Raw genomic sequence first — 25480 nt, forward strand, 5'->3', positions numbered from 1 at the left:
TAACATAGCGTGATAAACAACTTGCAGCACGTCGGAATGCAGCTCAATTTGGAGGGCAAAACAATAGGTTTCCAATTCTCAGGAGATTGATTTTTTTTTTTGTCTTCCAAACTGAGCTCCTTTGACGTCAAACGCAAGGGGTCCAAAGTCGTAAAACATAATAACCGCTATCTTCAAAGTGACCATCCAACTGTCCATTAAAGTGACTTTTGGGAATATAATTTCAAAGTAATTTTTACTGTTAAACATTGAAAATAATATGTAATTCTGACATCTACTAAATCTTTCAGCTTAATTGTTTGCTATATTTTGCTATTAAGGAATTCAGAAAGAAATCGAAAATACAAACAAGCAAACAAAAAGTAAGAGAGAGAGAGAGAGAGAGAGAGAGAGAGAGAGAGAGAGAGAGAGAGAGAGAGAGAGATAAAGAAAAAAATAGCGGAAGCAAGAATGATTCAAAGAAGTGTTAACACTAATAATTTATTTAATGTCTTTAACGCGTGGAGTGAATCGCTTTGTCGCTCAGATTAACCTCTCAAAAATAAAAAATAAACTAAAATAATTAAAAGTCAAAGCAGTATGATAATCTAACTAAGTCTTAACTAATGCTATATTCTCTCTGTAATCTTTGCATGCCCCTCGTAAGGCAACGAACTAAAATTTCAACGCCGTATGTTAATCTACTTCTTAACTAATGCTGTATATTCTCTCTGTAATCTTTGCATGCCCCTCGTAAGATAACGAACTGCCTATCTGGAGAAAGTCTGGTATTCCTTCACCAGGTGATAAGGTTGTGGGTGAATCAGGCTCTGGTTTAGCAAGTGCAAGTGACTTATGGTCTGCCTCTGCTTCCGGTGCTAATATGATCAAGGGAGAATCAGACACACCATCTGAGAGCCTTCCAGTGGTTCCTCCAGCAAAGAAGGAACAGGCCCCTGAAGTGGTTGAGTCTGGATCTGGTCAGGCTTCAGAGGACTTTGGGTCTGCCTCGGGTGCTAACCTCGCTGAAGGTAAAAATCTCTATGATGATGGATAATAAACAAGAGTGTACTCTATAACGTCCTAAATTTTCTTCAGAAAGAGGTCCGAAGGTAGATCCTTGAAGAACTCCCTAATCATAATGTTATCTCTTTTGGAAAGCATTAACTTATATTCATCTTCCTAATATTTCTTAAGAAAGTGGCCCAAAGGTAGATCATTGGAGAACTCCCAAATTATTTTGTCTTTATTGGAAAGCATCGATTCATATTTTTCGTCCTAATATTTCTTAGGAAAGTGGACGGAAGGTAGATTATTGGGGAACTCCCTATATGTATGTAGAGTGCTCTTCCTTTTGGCATATTGCAAGCATGACTTAATATTTATTTATACACATAGATCTGGCCACAGGCACTGTAAGCAAGACAGAGCAGGATAAACCAGAGGTTGTTGCCCCTAAAACAAAATACAGTGAAATCCCAGTCCCGAGGGTCATCGTTCAACAACAGCCAGCCGCTCAAATATACCCACGCATTGACCTCAGGGTCATTGCTAAAGCCGTCGATGCCTACAAGTCCACTGCCTTGCGAATGCTTGGTGAGGCTATTAAAGATGCCGCTCAAGATGCTGAGTACAAAGCTACCAAGCGAACAAACATTCCAATGCCTCCTGCAAATGAGTTGCTGGAAAAGATGGGTTTCCCAATGGAGGAGCCAAGAAGTGAGGTCCCACCACTGCCACAGCCAGGAACTACTCCATATGCACAGTATTATCAACAACCTGCTTATAACTATCCACAGGTAACCAACAAGATTTTAATAAAGGTTCATTCTCTACTTTCACATCCCCATAATGACTTGCGTCTTTGGGGGGTAACCAATCAAAAAACTGTCCCAAATTGAAAGGTTTCTTAATTGAATTTATACTCTACCTGCTTTTATCTGTACAATGCTGATAATCAGTTTATTCCAAGTTATTTTTGCGTGTGATCATCAAGAGTTTTGGTCTTACAGAAAATGTATTGACTTACGAAAAAATGGTTAAAATTTACCTTAAACGTCTTCAAGCTTCTATCTTTTTTCTGTCTTTTACTTCTTCATTTTATCTTTGGATAACAAACGAGGTAATGTCAACATTGCCTGATTAGACTTCAGCAAAATGAGTAGGTTTTTACCCTCTGGTTACCGCCCAAAGACGCAAAGTATTATGGGAATGTGAAAGTAGAGAATTGAGGATTGGATAAGTGATTGTAATGGTGTCAGAAGTGGAATCAAAACGTTCGGCCGCAAAAACGGAACACAAAAATACAGATCTTCTTTGCCTAAAGCAAATAGTTTTAATTATGTGTGTTAGCAGATTTAGGAAAAATAAACACCAATTGCAATACTTTGATTCATTTACTGTAGAACTACTACACTGCACAACAAAGCGGTGTTGCCAAGTCCGAAGTCCAAAAGCCCAAACCAAAGGCAAAAGAAGAACCAAAAAAAGAAGACAAACCCAAGAAGGAGGATGAAGCTGATGATGAGGACAAGAAGTCTGATGTTAAGGATCCATTCCAGTATGTTCGTCACATGAAGGCTGGGCAGTCTATGCAGCCCATTGAGTCCAGACCTGGAGCATCACTTGCACCACGCTCTCATTCCAATCCAATTATCTTATTCAAGAACTCGCAGATATCTAATGAGGCAGCCAAGAAGAATGCTATTCCTAAAGGTAAGTCGTTACATCTTTCTACCAAGAAAAAACTCGTAAGATTTCTTAGATTAAGAAATACACCGCTGAGAACTCATGGTTGTTATAGCGCTAGTGCACTCGTCTCCCACCTCGCCTCTAACGTTTGTTAGGTCTTTCCCCTTTATTCGAGGGTTTTCTTTTGAGATATTTTTCTAGCTGTACTGATAAAATCTGTCCCACCTCACCTCTCTTCGCAATCGGTTACACACATATTTGTGGACTAAATCATACTACATGAAGTAAAAATGTTCTAATTATTTGTCTCAGCCCCAAAGACGCCCCAAGCCTCGTCCGCTGCTCGTTTTGGTATCCCCCAACCACTCTTCAACCCTAACATCCCTCAGCAAAAGAGCGATGTGCCATTAGAACTCCTGAACCAGAACGATAACATGGATGCGCCTGCTCAGGAGGTCGCTCCTCAATATGAACAACAATTGCCAACAAGTGATAACCAGTTAGATAGCACTATTGATGATGCTGCTATGATGAGTAAGTAGTACCAAGATTTCAGCGGTATTTATCAATACGCATGCTTTGAAAGGCGAACTGAAAGACGAGAGAGTACGATAATGGCTGTCACAAGAGCAGTTACGACGCGTCAGCGACTCTTATTGGACTACAAAGAATAAAGATTTTTTTTTTTGGAATTGAAAAAAAATAGTCGTATTTACCAAGTTCCCATCGCCGAAGTTGTAGTCTTGCATAATTGACGGCAAAACAGTTGGCCACCATGTTGGTTAATTAATACTCAAAACTGTGAGCCAGATCTTTTGTTTAACGCCAGGCCAAAAACACGTGACTAAACCTATTACAGTAAAAACCCTAATCCTCTAATCTTAATGCGTTACTTTGTCTGATGTCTTTAGGAAGCCAGACAACAACAGCAGATCAGCCAACGAATCAAGCACCAGGTAAGATATAAAAATCTGAACAAATTCATAGCAAAGTAAATAATTCGTCCCTAAGAATATTTCACAGGAATGTTTTGACATTAAAAGCGGGTTAATTTGATTAAAAGAAGCTGAAAATTAAAAACTAAACCTGGACACCTTTGGAAGTTAATATAGGAATTATTGTACACTTAGCCGTTGGCAATAAAGCAATTGTCGTTGGTTAATTTAATCGTCAAAATGGAGGAACAAGTCACGTGATGATATTAATTAGCGGATGAGAATTTCAAAGCGAGTAGAACGATGTTAATAAACCCTTTCGAAAAATGTATTATTCATATAAACAGAAACATGTCAAAGTCCCATGTGTAATAACAGTATTTTTTTTCTTTTACGCTGTCGTGCACCAAATGAGGCTTTTGTTGTATCTGTGAAACACCTAAAAATCTCGTTCATACGTTATTACATTACAAAGTGACACGACAAACCGCTTAAAAAAAGACAGACCGATCCACTATTCAAACCGCAACAGAGTACCTTTACAAACGGCCATATACTTATACAAGCATACAAATGACTAGTCTCCCCCACAGCCGCTTTCAGTGTCGTCACGCAATGCTTTCTCCGCGCGTGACGACACTGAAAGCGGCTGTGCGGGAGACTAACAAATGACCCACCCAAAAATATTAACGAGATTACATTGTTAATCGAAATATTATGATCATCCGAGATTACATTACTACAGATAAACATTACGCGAAATAAACATTACGCAAATGTGCCATTTGTAGGAGTTTCCATTTCAAATGTCATGTCATTCCCTAGAGCATTATTTCTTTGTTTCACGACTGTGCACTTGAAGAACATGAATATGGATACAACTCAAACAAAGAATCTTATTCTCAAGAGAATGACACTTGGTCTGTGATAGGAAAACATTACGCCTATGATGACTGGATCTATACACAGCTATTTCAAAAAAAGTTGTATTCGTCAAAGGAGATAGGCGATAGGCGAAAAGCAATAGGAGATAGGTCATTCTAAGATCCAAGAATAGCTGGAATGACTTGTGTTTCTGCTTCTTATTCTCGTCAAGAACATTGACCTTAGTGTTGAGACTGATTCAATGTTCTTTGTATTCAACGAAACCATTTCCATCTCGGAATGACCTATCGCCTATTGCCTTTGGTGATGACAATGCTTTTTGAAATAGGTGTCTACAGCGAACCCTAAAATCTGAAATTTATTATTTTGTCCTCCAAATCGGCCAGCTTTTTTTGGAAATTACTGCAAAGGGTTCTACCTTAACAAACCGACTGGCATCATTATCATAATCAGCACGAGTTATGATCAATATTCTATCTTTAGCATGTATGATAGTTACATTACGAACACATGTTGATAAGTAGGATGATCGGAACTTCTGCGACTCTACGAACGGACCACAGGGAAACAGCGCATGATATTCTGATCTGATTCTTGAACGAACATGCTTGATCGCCCTCGTATGGAAAATTTTTGAAATATTTGGATCACATTTTTTCAATTCAATTCAACTTTTTTTGTGATTAGTTTCCTTTTCTTCTTCTTTTTTTATTATTTTTATTTCTATCGTTTTTGTATATTTTTTCGTTGTTGTTGTTGTTTTCGTTTTAATCTTTAAGACTTTGATTTTTTTCTAGTTTACCTTGGGAAAGACCTTTTTTCTTTTTTGGAAGATCTGTAAGACTTTGATTTGATTTCGTTTTCTAGTTTACCTTGGGAAATCTTTGTTTTTAAAAATTACCCTAATTTTTTCAGGATAAATTTTATCTTTTTCTTTTCCTTTTCCTTTTCGATTTTTGTTTTGTTTTGTTTTGTTTTGTTTTTTTTTTGCTTTTTTTTTGTTTTTTGTTTTTTTTTTTGTTCTTGTTTTTGTTTTTATTTTGTTTTTTTGACGATGATTACAATACGCGAGGGCTGTCATCTCAACCAATGCGATCAAAATCACTCAAATCAACTCAAATCACATTAAAAGAATGGCAATCACAAGACAACGACATTTTACAATCATTTTTAATATCTACAAAGAGTTTCGTATACTGTCGACCAAATGCAAAATTAAGCTGGGATTGAAAGGAGCGAGCATGCGCATTAGTTTACTGGCGAAATATGTCTTTAGTCAAGAACAAAAAACATATCTGTCTTACAAATGCAAAATCAAACCCAATTTCTTCTTTAAAAAATGCAGATTTTTTTGTGCCTTTGCTCATTCGGTTTTTGCAGAAAAGTTTCGATGATCCTTCTTATCAACACTCACGTTTACGCATGCGCATGGCTGAGCACTAAAATGGCTTCCAATTATATTTTCTGCCAATCAACAGGCGACGACGATGTCAACCTTCGAGAGTTAAGAAGTTTCTTTCCTGACAAAGAAAACAAGAAAAAAAGGAAACGAAACGTAAAGACCAACTAAATGCATACATTGGAACTTGCGGAATGTTTTCACTCAACATCAAATAGACTTCAGATATCATCTATAAATATATTTTTGGGAAAAGGAAATTTTTTAGTTCTTTTGTGTGAGCGTTACAGTATACGAAGGAATTTGTAGATATTAAAATGATGACGTAAACACAACGACACGTGACTTTGTATTGATTACGTCTTACGACTTGGTTACCAAGCAACGTGACACATTTATGGCAATGGAGGAATTTTGAGGTTCTTTGCGTTACGCTCGTGGCCATTGTGGAAAGCAATGGGATTCTATGTACGATTGGTCTCACTGCACGTGCAATACTTTGGCATTATGCCGTACGATACCGTACCGAGCTGTTCGTTGTACTATTCACTTTGCTTTCCAAAGAAAAAAAAAAAAAAAAAATACACTGCATGCCTGATGTGTCCCGTTGCCAACGTCAAACAGTCATTGCTTAGCAACACTACTACGTACACTGTGACCTGTTACTAAGGCCCGACATGGCTTAATAACCCAATTACGTGCTTGCGGTGTCCTACTATTGATGCATCGACACTGACAGTATTGCTAAGCAACCGACTGTTGCTTAGTAACCTTACAGAAACGTCGTTACTAAGCAACGATGTCATTCATAATCAAGGTGTTATACTGAAATAACTTGTGAAGTTGGTAATTGTACAAAATAAATCTAATTTTGAAATTTAGAAATTACAACTTGAGCAAAAATGATTCATAGTAACAACAGTAATTATTCTGGTATTGCATGTCTTTTTCTTTGCATCCTACAACATTTTATCTTGGAAAAGATAACCAGCTGATCTGAAATAGTACACGCGGTTAAGTTTTGGGAACACGAGTTTTGCCGAGGTTGTGATCAAGCTACCGTACTGATCTGTTAAAATGGAAAAACGTCGCCGAAGGGGAGGTGGATGGGGTCAAAAATCCGTCTAGCACTGACTGGTACAGCGAACCTGAGCAAATGAGGTCGAAACCTTGGATTTTCTCTCTTAAATAGGCAACTGACGACCCGGGGGCATTCATAATGCTTCTCACCTAGGAATCACACCCAGAAAGTCATGCTAACATTCCGCGCGTACTCGTTTCATGGCTGCTTTAGGGGTGAAAATAGCGACTTAGAAATGACGTCACTGCAAAACTGAGGTGCCATGCGAAAGTTGGCCAATGAAAAATAAAAACATGCCCGCCATTGCAATAAAAATATAAAACTCATTATTCATTGTGCCACTGTTATCAAGCGCGTATTAGAAACGTCTTGTGACACCTCAGATTTGCAAATTTTCTCGATTCTGAATGGCTAACATTTACAGGAACCGGAGGGGCCTCAAAGCAGTTGCGCAGGAGGCTAGGCAGTAACCTATAAGCCTTAAATCCACCCAGAGGAAACTTAACTTTCTAAAATGACCGCTCTTTAAACCCACAATGCTAGTAAAGTCCAATGCGTACGATAAGACAATGTGATCCCATACTGTGATATACTATGATAAAACAAGAAATCAAAAACAGCTATCAAAAAGCTCAATATATTTGCGGTTGTACGGTCATGTCTCAGCAGTCATGTTGGATGCCAAGACACTAGCACCTCCGTCTTATGACTGTCATCCAATATGGCAGCCGATATAAGTGATGGTACGATACCCGTTTTACATTTCGATGTGAATAGTAAAGCTACCTATTGTTTCATATCCCTATTAGTATTATAAATAAATGAATATATTAATAATGATTAATACCCAGTTCCGTCTCTGCGTACCGCATAATGTCGAGCTAAGTTTGAAATGTGGATTAGTTTAAAGTGATATTCATTCTATGATATTGAAGACAGAGCTTCACGATTCTATAGCAAATATTAGACTTGAGAAGCTATACTGCGGCCCCCTAGCAACCAGCAATACTAATATAGAGTTTATAAACTCGAATACTGCAAACCATAAGTTCATGGGAATATGTGCAAAACACACACATACTATAAGAGCTTTTAAGTTGTGACGTATTTTTAGGTCCAACTGCTCAAAAAACTTTATATAACTGCTAAGTTGATTTCCTATACGAGTGACGTGGCACTCAAAAGCTTCATAGCATCAAACATGTTGCTCTTAACTAATGAATACGAAAAATAAAGCGAACATTTCTGGCTGGAACTACATTTACCATAATGCATCGCGCATACAAAAATACTATTTCACTATAAATTACAGAGTAATTGTATTTGGAATTACGTAATAGGTTCTGTGGCTGTAGGACAAGGAAAAAGTTATCCTTATGTGCCTCAAAACATTAGACCAGTGGTATCAAAACCACAGGAATCCCACATGCATGCTCAAGGCCCTAAAGCCTCTGCTGTAGAAAGAACATTTTATCCAAATATGGCACAAAAGAAGGACGATTTGATCAATGGAATAACTACAGGTCAGCGGTAACAAGAATGAATGGTCTACGTTTTATGCTTCGATAAGACTGAGCTCTCTTAATCTAAACTGACCTTACTTTGAAGAATACATAAAAAATATAAACGATGATAATATCCTAATATATATAAACTGCTCAAGCATGAAAAAATAAGTATAAATTAGTAATTAGTATAAAATTTAAAATTCCTATCACCCTTCTGACAATATTCTCAGTATTGATTCTACATGGGGTAAGATGTCGAATAACCTGAAAAAAATTCATAGTTTGAGTGCAGCTTCTTGTAGTTATGAAGGTTTTTCCATGCCATATGCTAATGCGGTGACGCATGAGGAGGCATTTATGGTTATTTGTTGTTCCTTGTAATTCGAAACACCGGCTTCTATGTGAAAAATAGCTTGCAATAATTTCTATAAGAGCAATGGGCAAAACAATGACGTATTTCAAATTTAATTTATCTGTGCCAGTAATGTTTTGTATATTAAATGATTACTCCTCATACGTCATAACATTAGCATATGGCATGGAAAAACCTTTATGACTTCAAGAAGCTGCACTCAAACTATATTTTCCCCCGGGTTATTCCATATCATACCCCATGTAGAATCAATACTGTGAATATTGTTAGAAGGGTGATAGGCACTTTAATGCTTATAATAGATAGAAATATTACTTTAAATAGACAATAAAGCAAGATAATATTAATGATTAATCAATACGTGTTAATATCATCTTCATGAAATTTAGCTTACCGACACTGTTGCATAATATTAGTGACTATTAATGTGCTAATATTATCCAAATGAAAAATGAGACACTGATTGCGCAATCAATCAGAATTAAGTATCATAACATTAATGACTACCAATATAATAATATTATCCCAATAAACGCAAAGATACTGTTGCGCAATCAATCATCTAATAATAAAAATAATTTCTAATAGTTCAAGCTAGATAATATTAATAACTTTTAGCGTTTAAAATATAAAATCACAATTAAAATGAAACATTACTATACAATATTAGTTATTTTTGTAATAAGAAAAATTTTTTCATTCTCTTATACTTTTAACACTTGGGCAGGAGTTTGGGACACTCAGAAACACTGTTGCTTCTGCTAAATATGGTAGTTTACTTTCCAAAATACTCCAGTTTCGAGTTCTCTTTGCTTAGTCTTAGTCTCGGTTGTGCGTTATGATGTTCAGCTATTCAACCAAAACCCGTGGCATTTTAATCAACTCGTATCGTCCTTACTATACGGTGGACATTAATAAAAGAAAAGAATACATTTGTACTTAAAGTGTATATGAAGGGAAAAAAATTATTTTCAAAATCACTTATATGTCAATAGTGTAGTAGTATGGTTGCAGTATTTTTGTATGTCAAATTTTCTTTTAGGAGATATAAACATTTGAAATATCAATATGCAAATGAGATGACGTAAATTCAAGACTAATTTATTATACAAAAATGCTGTTGTGGGAAGTACTCCTTTTCTTTCATTTGCAAATCATCCTTATAACTGAAATATATGGCTTTGTACACTTTTAGGTTATTTTACTTCAGAACACTTGTCGTAAATTACACTTCAAAATGTAACCCATTCTTGAATATACGTCATCTCATTTGCATATTGATATTTCATATGTTTATATCTCCCAAAAGAAAATTTTACATACAAAAATACTGCAACCATTTCACTACGCTGTTCACATATAAGTGATTTTGAAAATAAACATTTATTCTTTGATAAACACTTAAATGTAGGCTAAGACTGAGCAAAGGCCAACTCGAAATGGGAGTATAGCAGAATACCTTATGGTAAAATAAAAATGCTCTGCCATTTCGAGTCCCCAAATTCATTCTCACAATTCTTTGCCTTTTTCACCTGGTGACCATGAGATTTTCCTTTGCTGACACAAGCGAGAATGTTTTTTGAAAACCATTTGATACTGAATCGTTATTAATATAGTAAATGACTCTAATTATACCTGACAGATAACAAGGAGAAAACAGCTCCTGGACTGGCGAGCTTTTTCAACAACCAACCAAATCAGCAACCTTCTTCCAAGACAGGTATGTGAGATGTGTCTTATCAAGGGCGGAGACAGGGGAGGTCCCCTTCGTGGCAACAAAATGGCGGCTTTTCAGAATTTGTATATGTAATAGGACTCCATGCTGTCCAATTAAGAAATAATAGGACGAGGAAAATTCCGAGGACTGACAAAATTGGATGAGGCCGTAGGTCGAGTCCAATTTGGCAGTCAGAGGAATTTTTTGAGTCTAATTATTTCTTGATTGAGGAGCATGAAATCCCATTACCTATTAATTATATAGCTGCCTAATTAATCCCATGTCAACAAGACCTGTCCAATTAAGAAAATAATTGGACAGTTACCTATATGGGATTAATGAGAAGCTGTATAATTAATACGGTAACTTTCGCGTTGTTTTAGTCTATTAAGTCTATGTATGCTTCCGATACCAATTCCTACGCTAGTGTGAGCAAACCTTAGCTAAGCTGAAAGTGGTAAAACTAGAGCAAACTATTGAATGTTGGAGCCAGTATTAACTTTACTCGAAACCAAGTTGAAAAGCAAACTTATAAATTAAAGCTACCCCCTAGTATCCAGTCAAGATATTCAGCTCAAAGGTCTTGTAATAGCCGTATTTTCCTTAATAACACTTGCTTCTTTATATAATCTTCATCTGACTAATAAAATGAGTTTTATATTTCTTTGCTTTGCAGAAAATAAAATAAATATTTTGCCAGAAAGCAATTCTTACTTCGCAAACCAACCCAGCGCTGGCGCCGCAACAGCACAAATTGGCGGTAAAGAAATGGAAAACACAGACGAGATGTCCTCATTTTCAGACGACGCATTTACAAAACAGGATTCTACAATTAACGATGAGCACCAAGCAGACTCTTTATTCGGGTCTCTTGCCTCGAAACTTTCTACTGCGTCTCAACCAAAAGATGACAAGACAATGGGAATGACTTCGAGTCCTTTTGTTTCCCAAGCTGAGATATCTGGTAAAATCCCCAAGAAAAGTAGTATGGGTGGGAATAGTGACGTAGATAACTTGAGCGATTACGTCAAAGAGGACTTCAGTGACGACGATTTGGGTGGTGGAGAAAAGGCCCAAAGCAGAGGAGGTAAGGGTGACCCAGATATGATTTTTTTCTCGTAGAAGTGCTTATCACAAAACTAGAAAACACTTTCTTTCCCCCAAATATCAAGAAAGGAAGTGAACACTAACTGACTCCCTGACTTCATTTCTTGAAGAACTTATTAACTGGTATTTTTGGATTATGAATTTAGATTTGCCTCCTTTGAACCACGGAAAAGAAAAAGCAGACAATCTACCCCCACTGCATCATGGGATCGAAACAGGTGCCCTGCCACCATTGAATCATGGGACGGCAAACGCCAAAGCTCTCCCCCCACTGAACCATGGGATGGATTCAAGTGTACTGCCACCACTGAATCATGGGACGGAAAACGCCAAAGCTCTCCCCCCACTGAATCACGGGATGAATTCAGGTATACTGCCACCACTGAATCATGGGAAGGAATTCGCGGCCAATCTTCCTCCGCTGAACCATGGTTACAAAGCAGAGTCGGTGTCCCCATTGAATCATGGGATGGAAACGGCTTCCAATCTTCCTCCTCTTTTACAAGGGGTAGAACAACAGAATATTCTACCACCATTGACTAATTATGGTAAGAACGTATTTGAGAATTATCAAGGTACTTCTCGTAACCTTGGCAACGATATAGCTTCGGACCTTGACCGTTATCAGGATTTTGTCAGCGAGCCGTTAACCGCTGATCCAGTTTCAAAGTCGAATATCGATCCCTTAGCTAGTAAAAACGACACTATATTAAAGCTAAAATCTGAAATCTCAGATTTATTAGATTCAGTCAAAGCAGGAAACCAGACTCAAAATCCAACGTCGCTTAGCAACCAAAATTATAATCAGCATTTTGATTTGGCAACGATAGACAATCATTTATCAAGACAGGATAATCTAGATCAGGAGGGGTCAAGGAAGTCCAACACAATGACCCTAACACCCAAGGTTACTACAAATCCCTCAGATTCGTTAAATAAGGACTCTGTCATAACTGACAAATACGGTAATTTTATAAAATTCGTTCCCAAGAAAAAAACGACGATAATTAAGGATAAAGATTCAGACAATGACGAGAATGTCGATCAGGATTCGCAGATCTTTAAGAATGATTCATCACTAAGAGCATCGGACGATACTTCGAGATTTTTTCTATCGCCTAACAATAACCTTGAAGACTTCGATAAATATCAAATTCATTCAAAATATTCCAAGATTTCAGAATTACCAGATCCATCGGTTTTCTATCAAAATTACCATAACTCACGGATAGATCCTAATTTACTTCCACAAATAAGTAGCTCAGAAAATGCTGATGTTAAGTCCAGGTTTCCAGGCTGGTTTCATCCTTTTGATAGGATTCAGAATCCCTCTGAATCAGTGAAGAAAGATATGAGTAATGATGAAGATATGAATCAAGAAATTGCAGGAACGTTTCTAGATGGCAATGGAATGAAAAAGGACACTTGGTTTACAACTCCACAAAATCAAGACTCTAATTTAAACCTCACGCGAAAATCATTCCTTAGGAAGCCTTCGTTACAAAGTACAAAACCTTGGACGCAGTCATTCTTACCTTTTGAAGCAAAGACCAGTACTATTTTATCGACAAAATTTAGCGAAGGAACCAAACCTAAGCCATCTGCATACTTGCCTACATTTTATACTGGACGTGCTAAGTCAGATGTAAACAAGTTAACAGACTCCACAGGCAACCCACTAAGAGTTCCTTTCCTAGGACGTAAGCCAGAGAATATAATAGCAACGCCAAGCACGATGAAACCTCTAAAGTCCTCATTCTTGGAGAGTGCTTTGTTTAACCAAGTAGAGAGGTCACCACAAGGATTGAACAGATCTGCAAATACCCATCGATTCGCTTCGTTCAACAAAGATCCTGGTTCCTCCAGTGACGACACAAAACAGGCAGCAAAATCAAACCCGACTGAATCATTCATTGAAGGGGCGTTGTTTAACCGTATTGATATAAACCCTTTAAGTATGAAAGGTAAGCAACAAGATGCATCGAGCAGCAAACAAGACAGTTCATCCAAGACAGTGTCCTTTGTAACGAACGATAACCAATTGGAAAATCCAGGCTTGAGTGATAAAAATACAAACCAAACAAACTTGTTTTCAGAGAAGCAACAAGATGACCAGGGCTCGACAAGAACAGGTATTCCACAGGATAAGAAGAATCTAGATTTAATTTCCGACTTCTTTTCAAATCGTAAAGATTCCTTAAAGAATGACAACGCCTTTGCTGGTTTTTATCCTGGGCAAATGACGTCAAACATGCATCCATGGCAACAAGAGCAAGGAACGACGTCATTTGCTGAGAACCTTGTGGCAAATCCACTAAAAAACCCAGTACAACTAAATAGTTGGAAAATGCCAACAGAATCTTTGACTCCGCTTCAACCGAGTAATAACGCGAGTACTTCGTTTCAAGTGCAGGATGCTTCAGTACCAAACCTTGCAACAACAGAAGATGGCACTTTCCAAGACAACAATCAGACGAAAATTGAGCCACAACTTCCAATACAGGGTATCCAATATGAAAATAATAATCCTATAAAAACAGGACAAAATGACCTTCAAAGTGAAACTAATCAACAAAGTTTGCCAATTCAAACTAGTTTAGAAAATGAGTCAAGTAAACAAGACGTACCCCAGCAAACCAGTTTTCAAACTGATTATACAGGTCAACCTGGTTTTACTCAGCAAACTAGTTATCAAACCGGTTTTGATACCACCCAAACAATGCCCTCTCAACAAACCAGCTTTCAAACATTTCCCTCCCAACAAGTGATTGATGGTCAGAACGGATACAACGATAAGTCGAGTGCATATCGAGTTGGACAAAGAACAGGGTACATTGGTCCCTTAGGAAGCCCATTCCTGGGTTTCGAACCTAAGATTGGTTTTAATGGCCCAGTATCAACAATCCACCACCATCTTCCTTACAAAAAGATTCCTAGTTCTGGAGACAAACTCAACGATTATAAACATAAAGGTAAGTATGTGGTCGCAACTAATCAGAGGTTCAACTCAAAGATCTTGATCACTCCGCAAGAAAGAAAACATGGATCGATGTCAGCAGACGTCCGGGGATTTCTCCATGGAAGAATTCCAAAGATGTGGCAAACTCAGCCTCAGACCCTCGGCTCACACGACTTCTCTCAGTGGACTGGAACAAGCAAGTTGGCCTCCATTCCAAGTTCACAAGGTTTGATTGATAGCAGAATATTGCGTGACATGCACCGGCATGTTTTAACTGCATGATTGGACTGGACAATTGAATGAAGACAAAAGGCATGTTAAAGAGTTGCGTGACAGGTATCACACTATGACAACGTTGTGTGACTGAGAAACATGGAAGATATTACCACGAATTGCCCGATTGCATGTTTAAGAAAAACGTGACGTTATGTGACAGAAAATGTTTGATGCGATCTCGTGACAAAGCATGTGTAACGCAATTACATCTCAGCAAAATATGATATAAACACTGTAAATAACATCATGCTTGATCAGTGGACATAGCATAGAAACTTATTACAGTACACCATCGTGACTGGAACGTGACATGTCACACTATCGCATATACTACAGGCATGTCATAACGGACAGGGCATGAATTTCTAAGCATATTATATGTACAAATATCCAAATCTGTTTTTCTTATTATTATCTAATTGCACTATTGAATCTTTTTATCCATTGTCAGTGCTAATCAGAAAAACTTTAATGTAATTTCAATCTAAATCTCTCGATTATGTGTATATGTGGTGTTTTGGACATCAATAACAGACATTACTAACTGATCTATATATGTATACTAACTAAATAATGCACGTAAGATTGTCTATGCTACTTTAATTGGATGCCATTTTCTAAGGTTAAACTTTAGTATCGCATATGTAAATGAATTGAAATAATATAGTGCGACGAATAGGTGGTCATAAGGTTTCGTAATCAAATGGTAAAAGACAAATACATGGTGGCCATATTGGCGGTATTAATGAGGTATTTTTTGTTAAATACGACCAACATGGCGGCGATGACGTAACGTGTTTCGGTTGATCGTTACTTAAATTGTTAACTCACCATTATGTCTATTTTTATCCAATCAGATGAAAGCATTAAGAGCTATCGACCTCCTATGCTGCCTCCTCTCGAGCATGCGCAAAACAGCCCAGAGATGAACTTCTTTTTCTCCAAGCCAGCCAACACTGAAGGATCAAGGTTCAAAATAACTGCTGACCAGCTGAAGAATAGCTACCAGTCCTCGCCGAGTGCTGAGAGTGCCAACGTTTTGCCGCCATTGAACCACAATGAGCTGCCTCCTTTGAGGTACTCCTCTGAAGACCAATACAATGATCCAGGTGAGTGAGAAGAATGAACATTTTTATCTATAAATATAATAAGGGACAAGGTCAAGATAATGGTCCAATGCCTTTGCATCGAAGCGAGACGAACGGTGAGCTTGCAATGATACGGACCTTTTTTTAACACCTTGGACATTTATTCACATGTCTTTATCATTGCGAGGTCACCATTCGTATTGATTCGATGCAAAGGCACTGCTACCTTTCGAGATGGTACAAAGATAGCCAAAGATGTTTTGGGAACTGAGAGGAATCTTTTTTCTTTTAAATATATATTGTATATTTTTATATTGTATATTTTTCCATTATATTTAAAACAGATACAAGAACAAACCCACCACCAATCTATCCCTACTCCATCCCCCCTGAGGGTACAGCTGCCAATCATGGCTACACAGAAAATAATGACTATCAGGTAAATGACAATTCTGTCATTTTAACAAAAAAGCTGAGACCCTTCATAAAATAACTTATAAATCTCGCGCTCTGACTGGTTAAAAGCACACAGCGCGCGCTCGCACTTCGTCCTTCGTGTCTAAAATAACGTCTATTGTTATTTGTATTTTATAAAAGCGATAAAAAGCCTTGCCCTCTGAGGTGCGTGCTATGCGTCATGCTTCTTCTGACAATTCCTTTCTGTTCAGTCAATCCCCGCGTGCTTTACAACTGCACACAAAAAGTGCGCGCGTTTTCAATTTTTGATATGCTAAACATAGCTGCAGCTGCTTTTACATCTTTTATCTTTCATGCGTTTTCTTTGACAGTCCGACGACATCTCTGATAATGATAATGAAAAAACACCGAGACAGTGGTTCCCAGAAGGAGGGAATCCGTATCCAATCCCACTCCCCCCAGAGGGTGATCAAAGTGACCAACTACCAAAACCAACTGAGACTAAAGAAGGAGGAATTGGAAAGAAGAATCTAATTCGACCAAAACCAGGTGAGAAAACCAGTTAGCTCGGCTCTTACAACATGTTTAACAGGTTTTGTTTTCCACTAAAAAAAGTTACAGAGAAACGGCCGGTAACTGTAAATACCAAAGACTCATTTTGCCTTGCCAAGTTATATTCATGATACTTTCTCGTGTTTACGAGTCTTTGAATAGAGGTTTTGGAGGAGGCACAACAATAGAGTCTTTATCTCATAGGAGACTGAATTCTTTCTCATGTCAATCAGATTAGACCAGATTTATTTGTTCATGCCTCCTGTCATGGCTGCAATCACGTGATGGCACAATGCCTCTATACAGCTCTTCCATCTTTCTACCTCCCTTCGTTTCTTTGTCCTTCTACGTCATTCTCATTTACTGTTTTATTGATTTGTTTGTCTTCTTGTTTATCGATTTTATCTTCATGCACGCCAATCTCTCGGTTATCATCTTGAGAATTTTTTACTTTTATCAAATGTCACAATTTTCCCCTTCAATGTATTTACTACAGAACTATAGTCCTATAATACCGAATTTTTTACCTATTTTAACTTCAACAGATCTGCAGTGTGGAAGTGGATGGACAGGGGCTCTTGGTGATTTCGGAACATTCTGCTACAAAGTAGTTTACGGAAAAAGCACGTGGGATAACGCCCGCAAGAGTTGCAAGTCAGCGGGAGGCGATCTCTTTAGTGTCACCAATGCGTATGAGCAGCGGTTTTTAGAAAACTTTACCAACGTAGAATCGTGGCTAGGATATCGTGACAAGTCTCTTGCTGGAACATGGCGATGGAGCGATGGAAGCAAGTATGTAGAAAAATATGATTCTTAAGAGTAATAATACTCAAGGGAATGACACATGATATTAAATGAGAAAATTATAATTAAAGAAATCATAGTTAAGAGAATGACACGTGATATGAAATGAGAAAAATATGCTTTCAAAAGAAACGATACTCAAAGAAATGTCACGTGTTAGGAATGAGAAAATATTGTTTCAAAAAGAAATAATACTCAAGAGAATGACACGTGTACTAATTGAGAAGACAGTTCTAGTTCTTATCGACTTTATAAGTGCTATTAATATGTTTAATAAAAGTGTTTTCATTGTCAAGATCTGTGTATACTGACTGGGATAGTAGTGCTAAGGATGACCATGGTAAGGGAAGAGATTGTGTCGTCTTGGACGCCAATGAAGGCAAATGGAGAGACGCGTCCTGTTCACAGAAACATTCCTTCCTGTGCAAGAAAAATGCTGATGGTTTGTAAACTCTTATCGTAATTTCATAATATCTCCTCTAGTTATGACCAGTGACATGACCAGTATAGATCTAAAAGCTTCCAAATGTTATCGATCCCTAAAGCAACCTCTGGGCTGATCTAAGTCAGGGCACGGCTAACTCACAGATCTAACCCTGAAACAACCTCTGGGCTGATCTAAGTCAGGGCATGGCTAACTCACAGATTGAACCCTGAAACAACCTCTGGGTTGATCTAAGTCAGGGCATGGCTAACTCACAGATTGAACCCTGAAACAACCTCTGGGCTGATCTAAGTCAGGGTATGGCTAACTCTCAGATTGAACCCTGAAACAACCTCTGGGTTGATCTAAGTCAGGGCATGGCTAACTCACAGATTGAACCCTGAAACAACCTCTGGGCTGATCTAAGTCAGGGTATGGCTAACTCACAGATTGAACCCTGAAACAACCTCTGGGCTGATCTAAGTCAGGGCATGGCTAACTCACAGATTGAACCCTGAAACAACCTCTGGGTTGATCTAAGTCAGGGTATGGCTAACTCTCAGATTGAACCCTGAAACAACCTCTGGGCTGATCTAAGTCAGGGCATGGCTAACTCACAGATCGAACCCTGAAACAACCTCTGGGCTGATCTAAGTCAGGGCACGGCTAACTCACAGATCGAACCCTGAAACAACCTCTGGGCTGATCTAAGTCAGGGCATGGCTAACTCACAGATTGAACCCTTAAACAACCTCTGGGCTGATCTGAGTCAGGGCATGGCTGATTCACAGATTGAATTAGTATTTAGCGGTTTTGCAAAAACCGGAGAACCCGGAGAAAAAACCTCGAAGCAAGGGAGGGACTTAACAAACTTTACTCACATGTGATGCTGAGTCAAGAAATCAAATTCGAGACCCCAGAAGTGATAGGCGAGTGTAGTAACCCTACGCCACCATTAATTTCCTAAACTTCTCTTGTCATTAGAATGCAGCAAAGGCTGGAAGAAGCTTACTCTCAACAGCGTGCGAGGATGTTACAAGTTCTATGATGACTTGAAAACATGGAGCGAAGCACAACAAAGCTGTTTGGATGATGATGGTAGCTTAGCCAGTATCTTGTCTGATGATGAACAGACAATGGTGTCTCAGGTCAGTACCCCTTGCTAAGCAATAGACTCTTTAACAATGTACTAAGGGTATCTTGTCTGATGATGAACAGACAATGGTGTCTCAGGTCAGTACCCCTTGCTAAGCAAAAGACCCTTTAACAATGTACTAAGGGTATCTTGTCTGGTGATGAACAGACAATGGTGTCTCAGGTCAGTACCCCTTGCTAAGCAAAAGATCCTTTAACAATGTATTAAGGGTATCTTGTCTGATGATGAACAGACAATGGTGTCTCAGGTCAGTACCCCTTGCTAAGCAATAGACTCTTTAACAATGTACTAAGGGTATCTTGTCTGATGATGAACAGACAATGGTGTCTCAGGTCAGTACGCCTTGCTAAGCAATAGACTCTTTAACAATGTACTAAGGGTATCTGAACTTCGATTTGGTTTGTTGGCTTGAAAACATTTACATTCTGATTGTCTTATGTATCTGATACATCAGGTCTACTCTAAACACGACATGTGGATTGGCTACAATGACAAAGATAGCGAGGGAGACTGGGTCTGGACAGATAGAACTACGTCATCCTATACCAACTGGAATGACAAATCACCAAACAATGGTGGCATAAGTTGCGCAATCGTCACACGTACAGGAAAATGGCACGATGAACCATGTCAGTCCACGTACAGTTACATCTGCAAGAAACCAAGTAAGTTTATTTTGTTCTCCGACGTCCGACGAAAAACTAATGGCCGAAACGTCAGTATAATTGAGCAGTTTTCGGTTGAGTATGAAAAGCTCACTGCACGAACACGGCCGTGACACGGCAAGGCATACGCCAGCTCAGTCACATTGCGCGAGAATTTACTCTCCATCCAATCAAATACCCGGAACACAGCATAAACACGGCGTGCACCGGTCATGCCAAGGTCACGGTATTGTCAGACCAATCACATTGTGGGAGAAAAAAACAGCCAATCAAAAATCTTGAAAGCATTACGGTCGCGCCAAAGCACGCATGCGGCACGGACTTTTTCACAGTCATACGAAAACTGCTCTATCAGTTTGGCTAAGTCTCTGATATTTGTTTTTGGTTGTTTGTTTCCAGGCCCCAAAAGTAGGAAGGACTTAGAAAACGGTAAGCTAGTCTGCAACGCACTATTCCCAAGCCAATAGTATTTGATTCTTTCGCATATTAATTTCGTAGAGGCTGAAAAAGGTCTCGGGGAGCAATCCTATACTGAGCAGCAGCTGGGCAGAACATCACATGTAATCGTAGAAAAGAGAACTACTAAGCATGCGCACTCGAAATTACACTTGTAGGATCAGACTGCGTTGCTGGATGAATTTTTTGTTAAGTAATTACTTGATTGTTATGATATCATTGTCATGTTCTTAGATGGAGTTCTCACACAGCAAGTACAAGACTTCATCACCAACAACACTTTGATTCCAGACATTGATACAAGTGTTTCTATATTTGGCAGTTCAGCAGGTAATGTTTAAAAAATGAAATGCCAGTCACGTATCTGTGTGTTATACCTATTTGATATTAGATCGATACCAGGAAACATACCATACCACTAGCACTACCGCCACCACTAGCACTAGCACTAGCACTAGCACTAGCACTAGCACTAGCACTACCGCTACCAAGACAAAATTATAAACACTGGTTATTATTTTGAAATTTAAGATTTAAAGATGCTTTGTTTATCTAAACCTACATTCATCAACTAAAGGCTCGATCCTTAGGATCTCCACTTTTGTTTCGACTTTTCTAATCTGGATATCTTCAGCTTTGAATACTATTAAAACAGAGCAATGATGAAGAGAGGGGGTGAAGTGCGCACCGTCAGATCCGTCAGATACCAGCTACTAACTGAAAGGAACGCTGACGTTAAATAAGGCCTTTACCTTTAACCTTATCTTAAATCAGTCCTCGCTCATATTTATTACGTTTTCCTGTTTCAGTTGCACCAGTGTATTTCTGGACAGCGCAAAAGATTTACCAGAACAAGATCCACGGCTCCAACCCCATCGCTACTCACGGCCACATCAAATCTGTTGACGGTGGTCTTCAGTTGAACGGTGTTGACTCGTGGCTGGATGCAGGGGACTTTTATGGTCAATGTCTTGGTGATCCTGATCTTTGCATTAAAGGATTCTCATTCGCTACTCAGGTACAGATAAATATCATGGATTGAGATGTCTGTTACCTCCACTGGTAGCAAAGATGTGGGCAGCGCATTTTCAAGGAGATTTTCGGCGAAAGCTTTTTTTTTTTGAAAGAGGCTGTAGTAATAAGGAGAGGAGTATTAGAACCCTGAGAACTCTCGTTTTAAGTAACAGTTACTAATGTTTTCCCATTTCAGTCCACGTATCAAATGGTACTCATCCTAAGTGGCTTCACTTGAAGCATTGCGGTCATGATTTAAGTGACCAAACTAACGAGTGTCAATTTTTTTCTGTATTTCCTTGTTTCAGCTCAACTTCGACGACGATGCCGCCAGCTATAAGGACAAACGTTACGTGCTTGATTCTGCTGGTGACTCACGCGGTGTATCGGTCTACATACAGAACAATACTGTACACTACAAAGTAAGTACTCGACTCAAATCAAGTCCCACATGGGAAGAAGTGAGAATGTGTTCAAAGCCATCAGCGTCACAATCCAAAATTTTGAGTTCGCTGGTCATAGAATGGGGTTAATTATCTACGGTCTAGGGGCCGACTAACCTCTCCCTTAGGCTTCGGCCGAGCTTCCTGATCAGTCTGTAAATCTTCGGATAGCGGTGTCGGGGGCATAGCCGTAACTGCTTTACGCTGCCATACGACGGTTCAGCACTCGATGTCTGGAGGTATGGCAATCGTCCTAAATATCCCTCAATTCCAGATATACCTAATGCTTCGTTCTCTCACAGGTAGCGACGTCCTCCAAGACATGGGACCTATCAACAGAGCTCGTTACTAATGATTGGCAGGATGTTGTATTGACATGGAAGAAAGAAGAAGGGTTGATGCTGTACGTTAATGGCGCCTTCAGAGACTCGCAGAAGGAAGGAACGACAACCAAACCCGTACCGAATAAACAAGCTCGACTAACCATTGGTAGAAAGAGCGGCAATCCTCCTTACAGATACACAAGGTATCAAAGATCTTTTGCAAAATGATGTAATAGTCCCTTTCACAGTTCACTGCGACATCTTGAAAGGTAGCCGTGCCTTTGCATCGAAGCGAAATGAACGGTGAGCTTGCAATGATACTTCACTGTCTCTATCTCGTCTCGCTTCGATGCAAAGGCACGGCTACTTTTCAAGATGGCGCAGGGAACTGTGAAAGAGACTATTCCGGTCTGATGCATGAAATTCTTTGATGTGATTGGCTAATAATCTCACTTTCTTTCATCTGATTGGTTAACTTCTATTGTCTTGACAGGATGTATATTGGTTCTCTGTATGCCTTTACACGCTTCTTGTCTCCTGAAGACATACCATACGTGTTTACCTACGATGACACAGGTAACCCAAACCAAGAAAAATACTTTGAGTAGCAAATTGCATAAAGAAACGTGTTTGTCTTTCCTCGCAACACAATTCGAACAACTCTCTTCGTGGCACAAAAATTCTAATCGAATTAAAGTATTCTATTGTTGTCAGTAGTCGTTCGTATGCTATCTTTGTCTGGTGTGATTTCAAATCAGACTAACTTCGACAAGTTTGTTAAAAAGCCAATCAAAATGGCTATATCAGGAAAGAAACACCTTAAGCTCCCGCATTTTGAACCTCAAATCTCAAATGAATAAGAGTGAATGAGATGCAAGATGAAACTTTTTTCTTGGAAAAAGCCACTCGTTATGTAAATCGTTCTTATGGCTTGTTTCATAGTGTCAGCTCGCTACACCTGGCTCCTCCCAGAGCTCAGAGACGGTAAAATCGAAGGAAGTCCTGAGATCGAAGTCAATGGACCCGTCAAGGCTGTAGACGGAGGTGTGTACGTCGATGGAACGAAAGCATTTCTCAAGGTCGGTAATTTCAAAGACCGTTGCCTTGGTGACCCAACAAAGTGTCCTCATGGTGTCAGCTTGAGTTGTAAGCTCAAACTAAGCAGGGTGAGTACGAACATAGCTTGTGTGAGTGTGAATAATAATGGTACAAGAAAATGAGATTAGAATGGAATTACTGGAACTTGTGTCCCAAATTACAGCCTGCGAAACATACGGTACTGACTTACAGTGCGCACAAGGTACGACGTGCCGTAACATCGTAGTGGCTTCCCATAAGAATGGTTATCGTACGAGTGTGGAGCATACGGTACTTACTTAAGCACGTACACGGTACGACAAGTTGTAACATTGAAATAGCTTTCCACACGAATGGTTTTTGTATGAGTTGCAAACATAGGGAACTAACTTACAGAACTCGATACGACATGCTGTATCATTAAAATGGCTTTCCATAAGCATTGCTATCGTATGAGTGGGACACACGGTACTGACTTACAGCACGTACACGGTACGACATGCCGTAACATTGAAATGGCTTTCAACGCAAATGGTTATCGTGCGAATGTGAAACATACAAAACTGACTTACAGCACGTACACGGTACGATATACTGTAACAACCAAATGGCTTCCCATTGTCTTACGGTAATGCATCCACTGACAACGTGTAGTTATAGGTCACGGTAAGATACGGTCACGCACTGTCTGTCCCTAAAGCAAATTTGTGACAGTCACGCTATCTACTGCTTCTTGCCTTGGCTCCCCAATTTTTTTCCCAGACAGTAAATGCATGCTGCAGTTAATTAAGAATAATTTGTAGTAGGCAAAAAAAATCAAATCTTGCGTTTTTCCGCAGGTCGTTCGTTCGTACAAAGATCGTCGTTACATCATGGATTCTGGTGGCCACGTGAAGGGCAACAAGGGCATCGCAGCTTACATCGTTAATAACAATCTATACTTTACACTGGCAATGAGTACATCAGAAGATACACTTAGATGGACAGTCAGGACCTCTATATTCACCGTCAGGTAACGAGCTTTGCTATACTTCACTATCCTTTGCTATCTTGTAGCGTAAAGTAATCTGCTCTTGTCGCACTTAAGAGCCAGTGGCTAACATGCAAACTTGGGGCCCTTATTTCATAATTGCTAAAGGTCTCTCTCTCGCGCTAAGTTCAAATGTCGAATCTAAATTTTTGGGCCTCTATTTCAGATGGCAACGCGTTGTTCTAACATGGAGTCTACAAAAAGGACTTTGGCTTTACATAGATGGCCAATTCCGCGCCTTGACTAAGACACCAAAAACAATACCCCGAGATGTAATCGATGAAAGTTCGGAATTCATCATCGGTCGGAAGAATATCGGCGATGACTTTAAACCAGCCGAATTCTCTATCGGCTCCATCTCGATATTTAAACGATTCTTGGATAAGAAAGCTGTCTCTGCCGTCTTTGGAGAAAAGAGTGAGTTTACCTTTTATTGCTCGTTGTATTGCAGTTGTATTCACTCATGGAGTTGGAATTTAGCTTGTTAGGTTTTGCGGAGGGGGGAAAACCAGACAACCTGGAGAAATCTTGAACAACGGAGATATCTGAATGAAACAATGTGGCCTATGACTTAGCCCAAATGGTACTTGTGTTTTCTGTTTCAGAAATGCCATATCCTGGTCTCATTAGAGAAGTGTGGAAGGAACTCCCCGGTAAAGAGATCAGTAAGCTTAAAGACGATCCCTACTACCCCAACGATCCATCACTCGTCGAAATCATCGAGAATTTCGATGCTCCATTCGATGTTGACAAAGATTTCGGTAGCCGTGTTAAAGGATATTTCGTGGCACCAGAGACTGGCAACTACACCTTCTACCTATCTGGGTCCAAGTCAGCCGAGTTGTGGCTTAGCAAAGGTGAACGTCAACAGAACATGTCGGAGATGATCGCTTTGCACGATCCAACTGGACACAACCAGTGGAACAAGTAAGGACTGAATATCTTCGGGGGTGGGGTGGGGGTACTTTAGTAGATACCAAATATACTAGGATGTCCTGGTGGATACGATATTTTAATAAATTCCACAATGCTTTATTTTCCGTGTTTGACGTCGAATTATTTTGTTTTTCAATTTCATCTAAAACAGATAAATTTCAATAGAATAGATTTGTATAGGAAAT

The 25480-nt window shown here is 39.1% G+C and overlaps 1 protein-coding gene and 1 long non-coding RNA gene across 6 annotated transcripts in view; one reads left to right on the plus strand and one right to left on the minus strand.

Annotated features, from left to right (window-relative positions):
* LOC116301040 (uncharacterized) overlaps positions 1–25480 on the minus strand; it is a 66212-nt gene that overhangs the window by 14633 nt on the left and 26099 nt on the right. The window contains exon 6 of the long non-coding RNA XR_016119988.1: positions 15742–16046. This is a non-coding gene — a long non-coding RNA (uncharacterized LOC116301040). The remainder of the gene's footprint in view (positions 1–15741; positions 16047–25480) is intronic.
* Positions 1–25480, plus strand: part of LOC116301037 (uncharacterized) — a 58412-nt gene that overhangs the window by 7842 nt on the left and 25090 nt on the right. For 4 of the 5 annotated variants that reach the window (XM_089031353.1, XM_089031354.1, XM_089031356.1 and 1 more), the window contains 25 exons: positions 738–1010; positions 1378–1778; positions 2385–2694; positions 2983–3204; positions 3582–3626; positions 10494–10571; positions 11245–11655; positions 11822–12223; positions 15768–16019; positions 16343–16437; positions 16787–16964; positions 17513–17759; positions 18068–18213; positions 19180–19343; positions 19806–20016; positions 20416–20445; positions 20707–20802; positions 21282–21490; positions 21795–21908; positions 22232–22455; positions 22746–22828; positions 23195–23418; positions 24169–24341; positions 24526–24776; positions 24965–25286. In XM_089031353.1, coding sequence (XP_088887479.1) covers positions 738–1010; positions 1378–1778; positions 2385–2694; positions 2983–3204; positions 3582–3626; positions 10494–10571; positions 11245–11655; positions 11822–12223; positions 15768–16019; positions 16343–16437; positions 16787–16964; positions 17513–17759; positions 18068–18213; positions 19180–19343; positions 19806–20016; positions 20416–20445; positions 20707–20802; positions 21282–21490; positions 21795–21908; positions 22232–22455; positions 22746–22828; positions 23195–23418; positions 24169–24341; positions 24526–24776; positions 24965–25286 — 5161 coding nt within the window. The remainder of the gene's footprint in view (positions 1–737; positions 1011–1377; positions 1779–2384; positions 2695–2982; positions 3205–3581; positions 3627–10493; positions 10572–11244; positions 11656–11821; positions 12224–15767; positions 16020–16342; positions 16438–16786; positions 16965–17512; positions 17760–18067; positions 18214–19179; positions 19344–19805; positions 20017–20415; positions 20446–20706; positions 20803–21281; positions 21491–21794; positions 21909–22231; positions 22456–22745; positions 22829–23194; positions 23419–24168; positions 24342–24525; positions 24777–24964; positions 25287–25480) is intronic. The other variant, XM_089031355.1, reaches the window with a different exon arrangement.

The sequence above is a fragment of the Actinia tenebrosa genome, unplaced genomic scaffold (assembly GCF_029948245.1).
Source record: "Actinia tenebrosa isolate PJP-AT-01 unplaced genomic scaffold, QUT_ActTen_1.0 PGA_scaffold16__25_contigs__length_10494907, whole genome shotgun sequence".
NCBI classification, from domain to species: Eukaryota; Metazoa; Cnidaria; class Anthozoa; order Actiniaria; family Actiniidae; genus Actinia; species Actinia tenebrosa.